The 16,077-nt window shown below is 40.7% G+C and overlaps 1 protein-coding gene and 1 long non-coding RNA gene across 7 annotated transcripts in view; one reads left to right on the top strand and one right to left on the bottom strand.

The window, feature by feature from the left end:
- The window catches only part of GALNT7 (polypeptide N-acetylgalactosaminyltransferase 7), a 108,068-nt gene extending 100,869 nt beyond the window's left edge, over window positions 1-7,199 (bottom strand). Inside the window, exon 1 of one of the 2 annotated variants that reach the window (XM_075930203.2) lies at window positions 6,638-7,199. In XM_075930203.2, the coding sequence (XP_075786318.2) occupies window positions 6,638-6,763 (126 nt within the window). In that variant the 5' untranslated portion in view covers window positions 6,764-7,199. The remainder of the gene's footprint in view (window positions 1-6,637) is intronic. The other variant, XM_075930202.2, reaches the window with a different exon arrangement.
- LOC102454898 (uncharacterized) overlaps window positions 5,426-16,077 on the top strand; it is a 105,997-nt gene continuing 95,345 nt past the window's right edge. For 2 of the 5 annotated variants that reach the window (XR_016349432.1, XR_012904235.2), the window contains exon 1: window positions 5,426-6,086. This is a non-coding gene — a long non-coding RNA (uncharacterized LOC102454898). The remainder of the gene's footprint in view (window positions 6,087-16,077) is intronic. The other 3 variants (XR_012904228.2, XR_016349433.1, XR_016349435.1) reach the window with 3 other exon arrangements.

A 16,077-nucleotide genomic window follows, 5' to 3' on the forward strand; every position in this document is an offset into this window, starting at 1 on the left:
GGGTGGGGGAAGGGAGACTTCATGCGCTTTCCCATAGGGTGGGGGAGCATACAAGGTCTCTCGCACCTGCCTTGCCCTGCCAGGGGCGTGCAGTGCCTAGGGAACTGCTAGCTGTTTTGAACGGCTGGCAGTTCTCTCTGGAGCTGCATGCCTCTGGCAGAGAGAGGAGTTTTTGCACTCTTCCCCGCCCCAGGTCTTGATTGGCCTGGGGGTAGGGGTGCATCGTGACAGGATGGATCCCATACCTGCTCAACATCCAAACAAATTATCTTTCAAAATCAAATACCAACAGCCATAGAAAAATTAGACACAAGGAGATCTATAGAGTAGATTTTCTAGTCAACAAAACTACCTGTTCAAGACAGTTCAGTTCAACACATTTTCTTGTACTTTACCAAGACTAGCTTTTAAAAAGCATCTAGAAATAAAGGCATCCACCAACTTCCTTGTGAGATTATTCCAGTGATGTAATCTTACCTTCCTCCTGATATTTATCCTAAAATTGTACTTATTTTAATTACATTCCATCACTTCTCACATTACTTCATTGCAATCTCTAATGATTTCTCCCATCTTTGAAGTTTACACCATTCAATCACTTGTGGACTTTTGTTCTCCTTTTTCTTCTTCACAAACTGTTAATTTGCTGGATTTTTTTATATTTAGCTTTTACTTTTTATTTGTAAATCTATCTCTACTGATATACCCTAAGAGAAAGTCTCTCCTTCCTCCGAGGTTGTCAGTATGCTATTATACTGATATATCCCAGAGGCTTGTATGTTAGGTACACATTTGTAAATTTCAGTATACTAATATAAGAACAAGAAATTCACCCATGTTACGATTTTAATCTCATGTATACCCCAAATACTAGTGGTGAGACAAGTATTTCTTTTCCTTGAATCTTTGTAATATAAATTCCTCCATTATTTCTTAAAACAAATAATTTCAAATGCTGAATGCCTTTTTAAATGACAGCCCTTGATATAATTTGCCTAAGTTTTTGTCTCTTTATCCATTTTAGAAACAGAAACACTGTTTCTGTTGTTGCTCAGTTCATATAATTCCCCTGGAAAGGTCATGTAATATCTCCTTAGGTACACAGAATGCACAAATAAGAATTATTTACTAATTTACAATTAGTTAACCTTGTACAGCCAGACAGAAGGCTGTGGAGTTGCACAGCTGCAATTAAAGATATAATCTGGTCAACAAAACCTGAACTGCAGGTAACGATACCCAAGAAAAAATTCAATACTGAAATCTCAGACTTCTTGCAGGCTGGCACTTTTGGGGAAACAAAAACAAAAATTCTTCTACTTGTAAAATTAGCTTATTTGATATGGGAACATTGAAAAGCAAACAGAGAAGAACTCATCTTCTCACCAAGTCACTTTTAGATTAAATTGCACTGCAAACTGCTCAGTTATAATGAAAACACTATGTACCTTGATTTATCTGAACCGTCTCTAAAAATGTGTACATCCCTACAGAGATGTGTCTTCCCAAACTGGATATAGTACTCCTAGCGCCGGTGGAGTTTTAACTATGGTTTTATGCAATGGCATATTTTCTTCCCTTCCTTTGGATTCAATTCATGATTATCTTGAGCTTTATCAGTACAGCTAAACAGCAGGACACTTATGTCTTCATACTCCTTGTACCCTGAATGCAACAATTTTCATTGCCTGTAATTTTCAGTTCTTTAACAATGCATAAGTTGCCTCCTGATTTTTAGATTCAAAATTCATGCTTAACATTTGCTTATGTTAAAAATCTATCAGCTGTTCCACAGACCACTGGCTTAATGTAGTTAATGTTAAATCATGTTCATAAACATTTGGAACATTACCAGTGTTTCTAACATTAGCCTTTTTTAAAAGAGGGCATCCCTAGAGGTACAAATCTCTTGTGTAAATACATGCCAATGTCATCAATAAATATTTTGAAAGTGTTGAATCATGGCCAATGTAGCAGTTATCATACTTTTAAATGTAGTAGCACATGCCTAGATCAGCAATTTTGACTAATATATGCTTTATCTGTTTTTTAAAAAACAAGAGAAGACTGGTCAGTGGGTACTACACAATTGCTCTGCTGATCTTCTTAACCAACTCCAAATTCAGTTCTTTGGTCTTTGTCACACTTGGAGTCATGATTTGCTAACCATCCTCTTTATTCCCCTCCAAAGCTAAGTCCACACTGCCACTTTATTGTGCTGCAACTCTCTGGCTCAGGGGTGTAAAAAAACTCAAACACACATATCCTGAGTGCAGCCAAGTTACAGCACTGTAAAGTGCCAGTGTAAACGGACTCCCAGCACTGTTAACTACTCTCCTCATGGAGGTGGTTTACACAGAGCTCTGTGGGAGAACCTTCTCAGCCCTCATTGGCCACACTTTCACTTTAAATCACGGCCATGGCTGTGCTTTAATTTTAGAATTGTAAACAAAGCCCAAATAACTCAACCTCCTGTACCATGAGGCATACGTACACTTAGGCTACAGCTACACTACCACAGGAAGTCAACCTAAAGTATGCAACACTAGCTACGTGAATAACGAATTGGAGTCAAGGTATCTCAGGTCAAGTTACCAAGGGCTCTACACCATGGAGGGTCAACAGGAGAAATTCTCCTGTCAACTTCCCTTAGTTTTCTAGTCTGGGGTGGAGTAACAGGTCAACAGGAGAGTGATCTGCTGTCAGTTTTGCAGGTCTTCACAGAGCTTTATAGTTAGCATTAATCATTTATTTATAACTTATAACAACACTCTATAACCCACTATCAAACCCCTATCAACAGGAGGTGTTAATGGGCCACTTCACTTTGAATGGTTCCTTGAAGTATGGGTTAACTAGTTATTTTAAACAATCTGTTTCTTATATTTATCTGTAACACTCTTTCACCAACAAAACATGTTCATTTGAAAGATATTACCTCACCTACCTCGTGTCTGTAATTGTTCACTTGAGGAAGAAAGCTGGCCACAAGGTTTCAGCTCAGAAGCAATTTTAACTGAGCAAATTCAGTGCTTCTGAAAAGCGGTAATTTAATTACACTACAGTCCTTATTTTAATTAATACATGCACACAAGACAGTACAAGATTCTTCACATAATTAGTGCATCTCAATGGTGACTGCAGGTATGACTACACAGCAACTAGACACTTGCAGCTGGGCTGTGCCAGATGACTCGGGCTCAGCCTTCAGAGCTGTTTCATTGCTCTGTAGACTTCTGGGTTCAGGCTGCAGCACAGGCTCTTTGACCCATCCAGACAGGAGGGTGCCAGAGTTCAGGCTCCAATAAAACAGCCCTGCAGCCTGAGGCAAGCAAGCCCAAGTCAATGGGCACATGCCCGTTTTTCTTTGCTATGAGTATATACCCTGCATTAGGCCTCAATAGGGGTATTGTGTCCATTTCTGGGCACCACATTTCAAGAAAGATGTGGAGAAACTGGAGAAGGTCCAGAGAAGAGCCACAAGAATGATTAAAGGTCTAGAGAACATAACCTATGAAGGAAGACTGAAAGAACTGGGCTTGTTTAGTTTGGAAAAGAGATGACTGAGAGGGGACATGATAGCAGTTTTCAGGTATCTAAAAGGATATCATAAGGAGGAGGGAGAAAAATTGTTCTTCCCGGCCTCTGAGGATACAACAAGAAGCAATGGGATTAAACTGCAGCAAGGGAGGTTGAGGTTGGACATTAGGAAAAAGTTCCTAACTGTCAGGGTGGTTAAACACGGAATAAATTACCTAGGGAGGTTGTGGAATCTCCATCTCTGGAGATATTTAAGAGTAGATTAGATAAATGTCTATCAGGGATGGTCTAGACAGTACTGGGTCCTGCCATGAGGGCTGGGGACTGGACTCGATGACCTCTCGAGGTCCCTTCCAGTCCAAGTATTCTATGATTACCTCTCAATGTCTACTATCTACGATTTGCCTATTCTTTTAGGAGACTTTAGTTTCCACAGATGTCAAAAGTAAAACCCTTCAGAAGCACAAACAAAAATAACTGATTTTAGTAAAATTAAACTGAAACGTTATAGACATAAGAAAATGCACATGCAAATAAAAATTCTAAAGATTTTAAATATGGGTTTGTTACACAGGCACAAAACATGTTTCTAGAAGGACATATCAGAAATTTAAAAACTCATTTTCTAATAAAGTGTCAGACCACAAAAGGAGCCATTACAGTCCATAATCTCAACCACATCTGCCAAGATTCAACAAAATGTATGGGGTTTCATAAGATGCAACATCTCCTCAAAGAGCCCACTATTTTTCACAAGTTAAGAATTATATCAGCTAACTTTCTCTTGGTGATTTTGCAAAGTGTTCAGCTGTAAAAGGCAAACACGGTAGAATGAAAGCCAGAATGTCAACTCAGATTTTTAGTTTTAACTATGACATTTCCTGGCCTGCTTTTGTTGGTTAAAGTAACATCTCCAAGATTACTATAAACTTAGCTTTTTAACCTCAACATGATGAGCAATATTATCTAAAGAGAAATACCTACTGCAAATCCAGTCCAGATAGTACAAAATTACTGCAATTGAGAATAAACTGACCTAACACATGCAGCTGGAGATCATGCAAATTTGTCAGACCTCGTGAAATACAGCATTTTTACAAGCTATTTGTAAGAAATATTTTAAGGACAAAATTCTGTTAGAACAGCAGTCAGTTATTCTAGATATCAAAGGCAAAGCTACTATTCCACAGTGGGGACTTGTAGCCCTGAACTAATCTATTCTGCCACCCCCACACCAACTCCTAATATCATGTAAACAGCAAAAGCTTTTCATGTTACTCTTCCTGCTGGATCTGTTCCTCTTGTCTCCATCACAAATGTTCCTCTCTCTATAACAGGTAGCTTCACGAAAGCTCATGATACCATCTACATGTTTTGTTAGTCTATAAAGTGCTACCAGACTATTTGTTGTTTTTTCTATAACAGGTAGAGAGCACAGTGGGGTCCACTGAGATGACAGCTGCCACATCATAGAGGAATGAAGAAAGTTTGTAAAAGAAAAATATGAATATTGATTTTTAATACATGGTAAAAATGTGAGCATTATGAGATATCTGGACACCTTATGAAATTTAACCTGAGACATTATCTCAAATATGACAAAATTTGCCTTTAATCCAACCACTCAGCTAGAAATCAAATCAGTTGGAAAGGCCGAGGCAAAATTGGTGCAATTTTTAAGTTTTTACTAAAAATGGCCAGGATTAATGTTATGTGCATTTTCCTAGGGAGCGAATCCAGAGGTGCAAGGACTCTACCAGAAGTACCTTGAGGTTGAGAGCCGATCTAAGGCTGTGTCTACACTGGCAAGATTTTGCACAAAAGCAGCCACTTTTGCGCAAAATCTTGCCACCTGTCTACACTGTCCACGAGTACTTGCACAAGAACACTGACTTTCTAATTTAGGAAATCAGTGCTTCTTGTACAAATACTCTGATGCTCCCGCTCAGGGATAAGCCCTCTTGCGCAACTGTTCTTGCGCAAGAGGCCAGTGTAGACAAGCAACGTTAATTTCTTGCACAAGAAAGCCCGATGGCTAAAATGTCTATGGGAGCTTTCTTGTGCAAGAGAGCGTCTACAATGGCACGGATGCTTTTGCGCAAAAGCACATCTCTTGTGCAAAGGCACATGCCAGTGTAGACGCTCTCTTGCGCAAATACTTTAATGCAAAAACACTTGCGTTAAAAGTATTTGTGCAAAATCATGCCAGTGTAGACATAGCCTAAGTGTCTGAGAATTAGGAGTTCAAGCTATTGCTTACTGCAGTGAAAGCATATGCCTAAGCCAGTGCGCTCCTATCCAAAGCGAGGAAGGTAAGGGGAATTGTTTGTGTGTGTCAAAGCCTGCCTCAGCAGTGAGTAATGTGAGCTGATTAACTGGAACTAGCCCTGTACACCTGTGCAGCTCTTACTCCTGCCACTTAGTTCCGCAAAGAAGGCAAGGCGTTTCCTACCACTCGCGGGCTCGGGATAACATAGCCCTTCCCCCTCTTCTAACGCGTGTGGGCGGCGGCTCTGGGGGAGGTCAGTGTTGCTTGAATGAACCCGGTGAGTGCAGGATACAGCCAGAAACTCGGCTCCTATAAATCTGCCTCTTGTCTCACCCGAATGGCCCTGAGCCTCCCCAGACGTTTCGGTGGGCGCTGCCCGCCGCCGCCCACATGGGGGGAGGGAGTTGCCCCCCCGCGGCTAGCTCCTGTCCGGCGGGCTGCAGGGTCCCCTTCATGGGTATCGGCCGCGGGCCGCAGCCGGAAAAGGGCGGGACTCCCCCTGCCCCGCGCCACAGGGTCAGGGCAGGCCCGGGGCCGCCAGGCGCCCAATCCGCGGGGCGCCCGCCCCACCAGCGCCCTGCAGCGGGGAGGGCTGGGCACAGCGCCCGCGGGAGGGGACGCCGCGGGGAGCCCGGCCGCAGCAGCCTCTGGCCGGGGCCGCAGCTCCGCGCTCTCCGGTCGGGCCTGCAAACGCCACAGGCCGCAGCCTGGGCACCAGCCGCCGCCCCCCGCCTGACGAAGGGCGGGGGGGCTGGCGGGAGCTGCCGCCTCTCGTGGAGGGGGTGGGGCGGGCCAGGGGACACCCCTCCCGCCGGAGCGCTCACTCACCCGCATCCTGCCCTGCGGGCTCGGCTCCTCGGCGCGGGGGGACAGCGAGGACCAGAGCAGCAGCAGCCCCAGGAAGCTGCCCGCCAGCAGCACGGCGCGCAGCAGAAAGCCCACCTTCAGCCGCATCCTCCCCCGCCGGCCGAGCCCCGGCGGGCCCCCGGCGCTACGCCCGGATACCGCTTCCCACTCCCGCCGCCGCTCGGCGCGGCTCCTCCTGCGCTACTCCCGCCGGAGCCGGCTCGGCTCCCTCCCCCGCGGCTGCCGCCCCCCGGCTCTCCTCCTGAGCCTGGGGTTGCGCCCCCCGCTCCTGCTGCTCTTTCCAGCCGCCTTTCTCAGCTGCTGGTCCTTAGCTCTTCCCCAATCCCTGGCTGCAGCGCTACTGCCTTCCCTCCTTCGCCGGCTGCTGCCCCCTGCTCAGTCCGTCACTGTGCTGCAGGCACAAACTTTTTTTTTTAACTCCTCTACCCTTTAAACTGCCCACTCCCCGTTTCCCTCTGCTGCTCGTCTCTCCTTTTCCCTGCTGAGCTGCACCCAACAGCTCAAATGATCTGAAGCAGGAAGTCACCGCAGCAGCAGCGACAGCTCCACGTGGCTGATTTATAGCCCTGAGGGTTTTTCATATTGACTATAGGTTGCCTTTTTATACGTCTTCGTAAGGAGGTGGATTTCTATGAGTAAAGCTGGGATGAGGTGTGCTCTAAGATGCCGCTCCTAGCTTGATGAGGTGGAAGGAGTGATCAGTTCCGGGTATATACCTTTACCTTGGCTTGGAAAGAGAGACAGAGTCTAGTGGAGTTGATAGCTCTTTTTAAAAAGTGACCAAAAAAATTACCCTCATGCCATATTCCAATCCTGATTGTCCCAGACTTCTGCCATAAAATACTACTTTCATTTTATTTTTCCCTTCATATTTGTAATTTGATGTGTAGAACCTCTGATTTGTGCACCTGCCTCAACACAGGTAAAATTCAAAGAACCTAGTCCAGGTTGTCAGGTCTATACTGATTTAGCATAAGCATGACCCTCTCTGGTAAATCTTATTTCTTTAACATTAAAAGAATCAATGTTATTTATATTTATACTTAAGGAAGAAACTCTATTCTCCTATATAGTGTTTGCTTTTGCAACAATAAGAAAAAAATCTTTGTTTATAACCTGTTTCAGGCCAATACCATGCAAAGAACACACTTAATTCATGTGGAGCAGACCTATTGGAATTGAATACTGTTGTTGTCAAAGGTATTACTAACTAGTATGCCATAAACACTGTAAACAGTTGGAGGAAATAACAGTGGTGTACAGTAAATATAATTCCCAGAATCACTGAGTTTTCTCAGTTTGGCTTGTGTTGACAGCAATCCTAGTCCGTCTTGTCTTTCATTACACACTTACATTGTTATGATAAAAATGAACTGCACTGAAAGTTAAGCACTTTATTTTTATACAGTGCAACAATTGTGAAAAAAGTGAGAGGTATTTCAAGTGCCATTATCAGGAAAAGAACAATGTAAAAACAGCAGTTTAAGAGTTCTGCTTTTGTATATTCAGTTTACTGACTTTTTTTTAAGAAGTCCTGTTCACACTGCAGGAATCTTTAAGATCCAACAATTCTGAACATTATCATTCAGTTATTATAGAACAGGATATTGCACATGAATAGGCTTTCCATTGGAAGATTTTAAAAAAAAGTTTTGCACACTTGAAAACTGACTTTTTGTTAATCCACAAAACTAGGGCAACACTATGAAGGAATTAAAATTTTCCCAGTTCTAATTGCTTGATGCAAAAAACTACATAGTATAGTGCTGATACTCCAATCCTGTAATCATTTGCACAAATGTGTGTTTTCTAGTGAGAGTTATATTTATCTTTAACTAATAGGTATCTAGTAAACTTTTCAAATTCTGGATATAAAAGACAAGAGTGGAGACTCGCCCCATGAGCGCGCACACACTGATAAACATTGTAAATTTGAAGTTTCAGTTCGTGGAAGGGTGAAAGAGGAAGGATGTATTTCTTTGCGTTTCAGAGCCCCATGGCTACTACTAGAAGGAAAAAAAGTGAGGTCTCCCCTACTCTCTCTTTTCCCAGTCTCCCTTTTTGGGACATTCTTTCCTATGACCAGCTCTAGTGCCTCTGTTTGAACTCATAGTTTTCTCAAGGAGCAGCCAAAGAAAGAAAGAATCATTTACACACTTAGACTTTGTCTACATGGCACCTCTTACGCAAAAGCCTATGCAAATAACGTGTGGCCTATGCCACACTTCATTTACATAATTAATTAGGGGCAGTTTTTGTGCAAGAGGCTTTTGCGCAAAAAGGAACTGTGTAGAAAGCTCCTTTTGCGCAAACCCCCTCTTGCGCAAGAGCTGTTCTTCATTTTTTCAAGAAGAACTGCTCTTGTGCAAGAGAGGGTTTTAGCACAAAAAGGATCCGTCTACACAGCTCCTTTTTGCACAGAAGCCTCTTGCACAAAACCTGCCCCTAATTATGTAAATGAAGTGTGGCACTATGCTAATCCACACATTATTTGCATAGGCTTTTGCATAAGAGGTGCCGTGTGGACGTAGCCTTGGTATTAACCACAATGTCATTGTAAAACTAATAGTCTTGTAATTTTATTCTGCTGTTACTGCTTCAGTAACAGAATCATTGGCGCTGTCTGTCAGGAGACTGAGGAATACACTATTATGTCAGTTCACATTTGCAAGGTCTTCGTAACAAACAATTGGTTTTAAATGAAAGTTTAAATTCTGCAAAAATATGATGATTAAAGCCTCCACAGCTATCAGGGAAAGCTTCATACTCACCTCAGGCAAATGGATTTTTCAAACCCTGCACCTGATTAGCTATCTTTCAAATTGCCTGAGGTCAGCAGTCCCTATGTCAGCCAACTTATCAGATAAAATACGCTTTTTTCCTCAAAAAGGAATCATAACTTCATTAGACCGTTAGAAAGTAGCTGCGAACTCTGAAGAAATGTGCCCTAGTGAACTGGGCAGTAGTGTAGCAGTCAGGCAACCTGAGTTCTATGACTTCATTGCCACTGACCTATTGTGTTATATTGGGCAAGTCAGTTCAAGTCTCTATGCCTTTGTTTATTGGTTTGGATTGTAAATTCTTCAGGACTAAGAATGTCACTTCCTGTTCAATAGTACAGTACCCTGTAAAATGGGGTCTTTATCTTGATTAGGTCTCCTTCGGTTCTAAACAATGAGCTTAGAAGTGATTTCAGCTATTTATAATTTTAATTATATTTTTTCCATGTTACCAAAGGCAATATTAATAATAACTATTTTCCATGGTTGAAGCTATCACAATATTAAAAAATTACAGATAGTGACTTAACCCTCCGATATATTGCATGAATATCAAGGGCTCATTTCTACTGCACTTATTCAGAGAAGAATCCTAAAGAGTTTAGACAAGAAAGTTAGTTTCCTAACAACATACCTCAGCCTAATGAAGCCAAATACAGCATCCCTATGCAAACATTTCTAAGACGACAGCTAAATATCTTCATTTTCATTTTTGAGTATGGATACCTGTCTAGTAGCATTGTTTAAGGCCAAAATGCATTCTACATAGGCCTCCAAATAGCTGTCAGTTGGTATTATTTTTAGTCATTACTAGCCAATGCTCTACTTGAACCCATGACCTACTGTGACCTAAAGGTGAAGTATCCTATTACCAATCCTTTAAGCCACTCTGTCACCTTCTTTCTGAGAACTTAAGGGATGATATTTGCACCAAGGCTGCTAGAAAATGTTAGTCTCATGCATTTTGCTAGTATCTGACAAACCAATGTTTGAAATGTTAACTATTGTCCTGAATAAATATTTTCCTTTCAGTCAAGCACTTTAGATTTACATTGACAGTTACTGAAAGAAACTTCTAATAAATTTAATTACCCTAAAAACAAAAGACTGAGTCTAGAAAAAAGACTAGGAGGAAAAATAACTGAAGAGAGTTGGCAGTTTTTTAAAGGGACATTATTAAGGGCCCAAAAGTAAACTACCCTACTGTGTAGGACAGATAAAAAGTATGGCAGGAGACCACTTTGGATCAACCGGGAGATCTTACATGATCTAAACATCAAAAAGGAGTCCTATAAAAAGTGGAAACTAGGTCAGATTACAAAGGATGAATGTAAGCAAACACCACAGGTATGCAGGGGCAAGATTAGAAAGGCAAAGGCACAAAAAGAGCTACATCTAGCTAGCGCCATAAAGGGTAACAAGAAGATGTTCTACAATTATACTAGGTGCAAGAGGAAGACCAAAGACAGGGTGAGCCCATTGCTCAGTGAGAAGAGAGAAACAATAACAAGAAACTTGGATATGGCAGAGGTGCTTAATGACTTCTTTGTTTCGGTTTTCGTCAGGAAGATGGATGGTGATGGGATGCCTAACATAATGAATGCTAGTGGAAATAGGGCAGGTTTAGAAGTTAAAATAAAAGAACAAATTAAAAATTACTTAGAAAAGTTAGATATCTGCAAGTCATCAGGGCCTGATGAAATGCATCCTAGAACACTGTTTCTCAACTTTTTTTATATAAAATACCCCTTTAAAAATAATTATAAGTACCCCTAGTACCTATAGCTCTCAGACACACACTTTTTTTCTACCATTGCAATACATTTGTTTAAACAACTTAATTGTAGCCAGGCAGGCAGTGACATCTTTGGGTGTAAAAAGTACAAAAATAATATAGCACTGTAAAACTTAAAACAAAAATTCAGTTTTCTTCAAAATTCAGTTGTGTTGACATACCCCCCAGACTTCTCTCAAGTAGCCCTAACGGTACTCATACTGCTGGTTGAGAAACACTGTCCTAGAATACTCAAGGAGCTGATAGAGGAGGTATTTGATCCTTTAGCTATCATCTTTGAAATATCATGAAAGTCGGAGAGATTCCAGAAGACTGGAAAAGGGCAAATATAGTGCCTATCTATAAAAAGGGAAATAAGATCAACCCAGGAAACTACAGACTGATCAATTTAACTTCTGTGCCAGGGAAGATTATAGAGCAAGTTATTAAGGAATTCTGCAAACATCTGGAAAAAATAAGTAATAGCCAGCATGGATTTGTAAAGAACAAATCATGTCAAACCAATCTGAAAGCTTTCTTTGATAGGATAATAAGTCTTGTGGATAAGGGAGACGTGATGGATGTGGTACACTTAGAAATTATTATGGTATTTGACAGTCTCACGTTACCTTCTTATCAATAAACTAGGGAAATACATCCTAGATGGAGCTAATATAAGGTGGGTGCATAATTGGCTGTATAATAACTACTCTCTGAGAATGGTTAACAGTTCACAATCATGCTGGAAGAGCATAACAAGTGAGGTTCCGCAGGGGTCTGTTTTGGGGCCGGTTCTGGTCAATATCTTCAACAATTTAGACGATAGCATAGAGAGTACGCTTATTAAGTTTGTAGATGATACCAAGCTGGGAAGGGTTGCAAGTGTTCTGGCGGATAAAGTCAAAATTCAAAATGATCGGGATAAACTAGAGAAATGGTCTGAGGTAAAGAGGATAAAGTGTAATAAGGACAAATGCAAAGTACTCCACTTAGAAAGGAACAATCACCCCTGCTCTAAATGGTTGTACCAGGGCTTGTTTAATCTCCTAAAACAAAAAAACAGGACTGTGTAGCACTTTAAAGTCTAACAAGATGGTTTAATAGGTGATGAGCTTTCGTGGGCCAGACCCACTTCCTCAAATCAAATAGTAGAAGAAAATAGTCACAACCATATATACAAAAGGATACAATTAAAAAAAATGAACACATATGAAAAGGACAAATCAAATTTCAGAACAGAAGAGGGATGGGGGGGAAGGGAGGGAGGTAAATGTCTGTGAGCTAATGATATTAGAGGTGATAATTGGGGAAGCTGTCTTTGTAATGGGTAAGATAATTAGTGTCTTTATTCAAATTTGCATTTAAAGTGTCGAATTTAAGCATGAATGACAGTTCAGAGGATTCTCTTTGAAGTGAAGTCTTAAAAGGTCTTTGAAGCAGGATGCAGGTAATCAAGTTGTTGAGACAATGTCCTTTCTGGTTGAAGTGGCAAGAAACTGTTTTTTCTTTGAAACAAAATACAGGACTATGTAGCACTTTAAAGACTAACAAGATGGTTTATTAGATGTTGAGCTTTCGTGGGCCGGACCCACTTCCTCAGATCAAATAATTTTTTCTTTGTGATCCTGCCTGATATCTGTTTTGTGGGCATTGATCCTTTGGCGAAGTGTCTGAGATGTTTGTCCAATGTACATAGCGGACGGACACTTTCTGCACATGATTGCATAAATTATATTTCTGGATGCGCAGGAATATGTGTTCTTGATCTTATAACTCACTTGGTTGGGTCTAATAATGGTATCAGCAGAGTGAATATGTGGACAAAGCTAGCAACGGGGTTTGTTGCAAGGTATTAGTGTGGTATGTCCTGTGGTTGTTGGTAAGAATCATCTTGAGGTTAGGTGGTTGTCTATAGGAGACTATGGGTCTGTCTCCCAGAGCCTCTTGGAGTTTAGTATCCTGTTCCAGTATAGGCTGTAGTTTATTGATAATGTGTTGGACAGGTTTAAGTTGGGGGCTGTAGATGATGACAAGTGGTGTTCCATTATTGGTTTTCTTGGGTCTGTCTTGAAGTAGATGGTTTCTAGGTATTCGTCTGGTCTTTCAATTTGCTTTTTTATTTCTCCGGGTGGGTAGTAATTTTAGGCCTTTTTAAAAATTGTATTTATGTTAAAGCAACCCTTTCTGTTTAGTATAGATCAAAACCAAGTTTCTCCCCCAACCCAATAAACTCCTCACTCTCCCCCCCCCCAAGCACAGTACTTCAAAACAACAATGAATTGTAGGAATTCATTAGAATAATTTACCTTGAGCACAACATGCAGAAATTCAGCTGCCAGAATTTTCACTTAATCTGATATTTCATTATGTGAGATACTGGGGCTTTGGGGTATGTGCAGCGTGAGAGTGGATTTCAAAAAGAAAACTAGACACTGACCTTTTTATTTATTTATTTATTTAAATATCCCATATAATGATTTGTGTTCACTCTTCATTATTTTATTGTTTCCTGAAGTAATATTTATCTTTAGTAAGTGAACTGAAAGTCTGTCTAGATTCATTTTAACTCTGATATCAATGTTGATATTCTTGTGTGTAAATAATATAGTTAATTTATACTTCAATAACACCTTCTGCCTGGAGAGTTCAAAGTATTCTAAGTGAATTAAATCTCACATGTAGAAAGATAGTATAGTTATCCTCATTTTACAAATGGGAAAGACGGGGAAATAAATAAGGTTGTGTCACACACCGAGTGTGCGGATCAGAATACATATCTCCTGACTCCCAGTGGTATGTTTAAATCATTTGGCTATGTTTCCCTCTAATTCTATTTTGAGTCTTACTACAAATAAATCATCACCCTTGTAAACAATTGTACTTTTTTGGGAGCATTAGTTCTTAGTGAGTCTTTTTACATATTGCATAAGTCTTTCATTGTCTAGAGACTGGAAGTAAAGGTATTTCTGTGAAGGGATCTATTTGCATTTTTAAATTACTATCTGTGAACCACATCTACAAAGTTGTTCATATACTATACTCAATCCACAGCAAATCTGCCAGTGGAAATAATAGATTTACCTGGCCAAGAGAAGACCCATCTGTCAATGTCACTTACACTAAGGAATATTCCAGGACCTTGCTGTATTGATGTAGAGTTGGGGCCAACCCATGGGGAGTTTCAATTATACAAGGTTTTGAGATAAGATACTAAAAACAATAGGCAGAAAGACTGTATCAAGGAATGATTTCTTAAACACTGGGCAAATTATGATTAGCATTAGGGAGAGTGGTGAATTTCCCTAAGGATTGATGATCTCAGTTATTAAGGTCCCAGTTGCTCCCAATTCTCTTTCGCTAGTGACGAAGAGAATGGATTGGTCATGGTTGTGGCTCAGTTTCTCTGCAGTGCTTCTCGGACTTCCTATTGTGTAAATAACATGAAACTTCCCCTTTCAGAATTCAAGCCATCAGGACTAAAATTGTTGCATAATTCCCACTGTGCAAAGAGGCCTTCATACACACAAGTGATTTTCTTTGAGAAATATGCTAATAGTTCCTTGTAGCAATAGATTCTGGGTTCCAGAGTTGTGTGGAAGCATTCCATATTAAGGCAGTTCATGGTTTGGAATAATTTAGCAGGCTTCATGATGGCATGTGGAACGATGGGGGAGAGGTAGAATGTCTGTGTCCATAAAAATAATAATAAAAGTGAAGTTAATCTTAACTCACTTGCAGGCTTTTATTTTCATATTATTTTGAATGAGACATTATTTTATGTCTCATTCGTACACATAAAATTGCCTGGAAGATACCTTGGCAATATCAGGAGCTCCAGGTCTTGACATTTCATCTAATTTGCAATCATTTCATTTACCTTCCCTGCCTTCCTAATTTAATTGTCTATAGCAGATACCAACAACTCTCACTTATTATTCTCTCATTCTAATCCATAGAATTTGCCTTGTAATTCCTACCAAAATTATCCATTAGTATTTCACTATTTATATGAATGTTCTTGATATATAAATGCATCCTGCTTCCTTTCTGTTATACACTTTCACATCCGTAGTCAACAGTGAAAAATAAAACTGTGTACACAGTTAAACAATGAGTCTGGGCTCAACTGTTAATCTTCACAGATACATGCAGGCTCCCAGTACATGCAGGGATCCAGCTTAAAAGCCTGCTCCCCATGCACACTGGCTCTCAAAGGGCTGCCTGTCTCCTGATACAGAGGCAGCAGTACAGGGGGGAAGTACGGGGTGGGCGGACAGGCAGAAGCCACTTTTCCCTCGCCCCCCTGCATGTAACTAAAATTTTCAGCAATTACTGGTTACTAAAATAAATGTATTTTAACATCCCTGCTCTTGACACTTGTCATGAAATTTAGCCCAACATGCTCCTGTCATGCCTAAATCATAATTTCCATTCTGCAGTATCACTAACAAGTTACATTTCAATTACTCATAACAGAAAGTGAGCTAACTATAGTTTGTAGTACCTTGCTTTATAATATAATCCAGTCTTTAGGGAGTGCAGAAAAGACTAAATCACTTTCATTTGCTTTTGCTTGTATTGGAGTATCCTAATTATTGCTCATTAATTACCAAGCACTGATGGCTAGTATATATTTTGTAGCACCTATTATAGTAATTTCCTATAAGAAAAGTTTCTGCTGCTCTAACACAAGGGTTCCTAAGTTTGTTTGTTTTTTGGCCCCTCCTTGAAAATATTTCAGGTTATGATGATTTCACCCTTACCCCCCACCTCCCAAAAAAGTGATATCTCTCCCATACTATGGTGGTATTGCTGCCTTCAGAGCTGGGCACTCAGTCAGCTGCCAC

This window comes from Pelodiscus sinensis, chromosome 4, assembly GCF_052426305.1.
Source record: "Pelodiscus sinensis isolate ZL-2025 chromosome 4, ASM5242630v1, whole genome shotgun sequence".
Taxonomy (NCBI): domain Eukaryota; kingdom Metazoa; phylum Chordata; order Testudines; family Trionychidae; genus Pelodiscus; species Pelodiscus sinensis.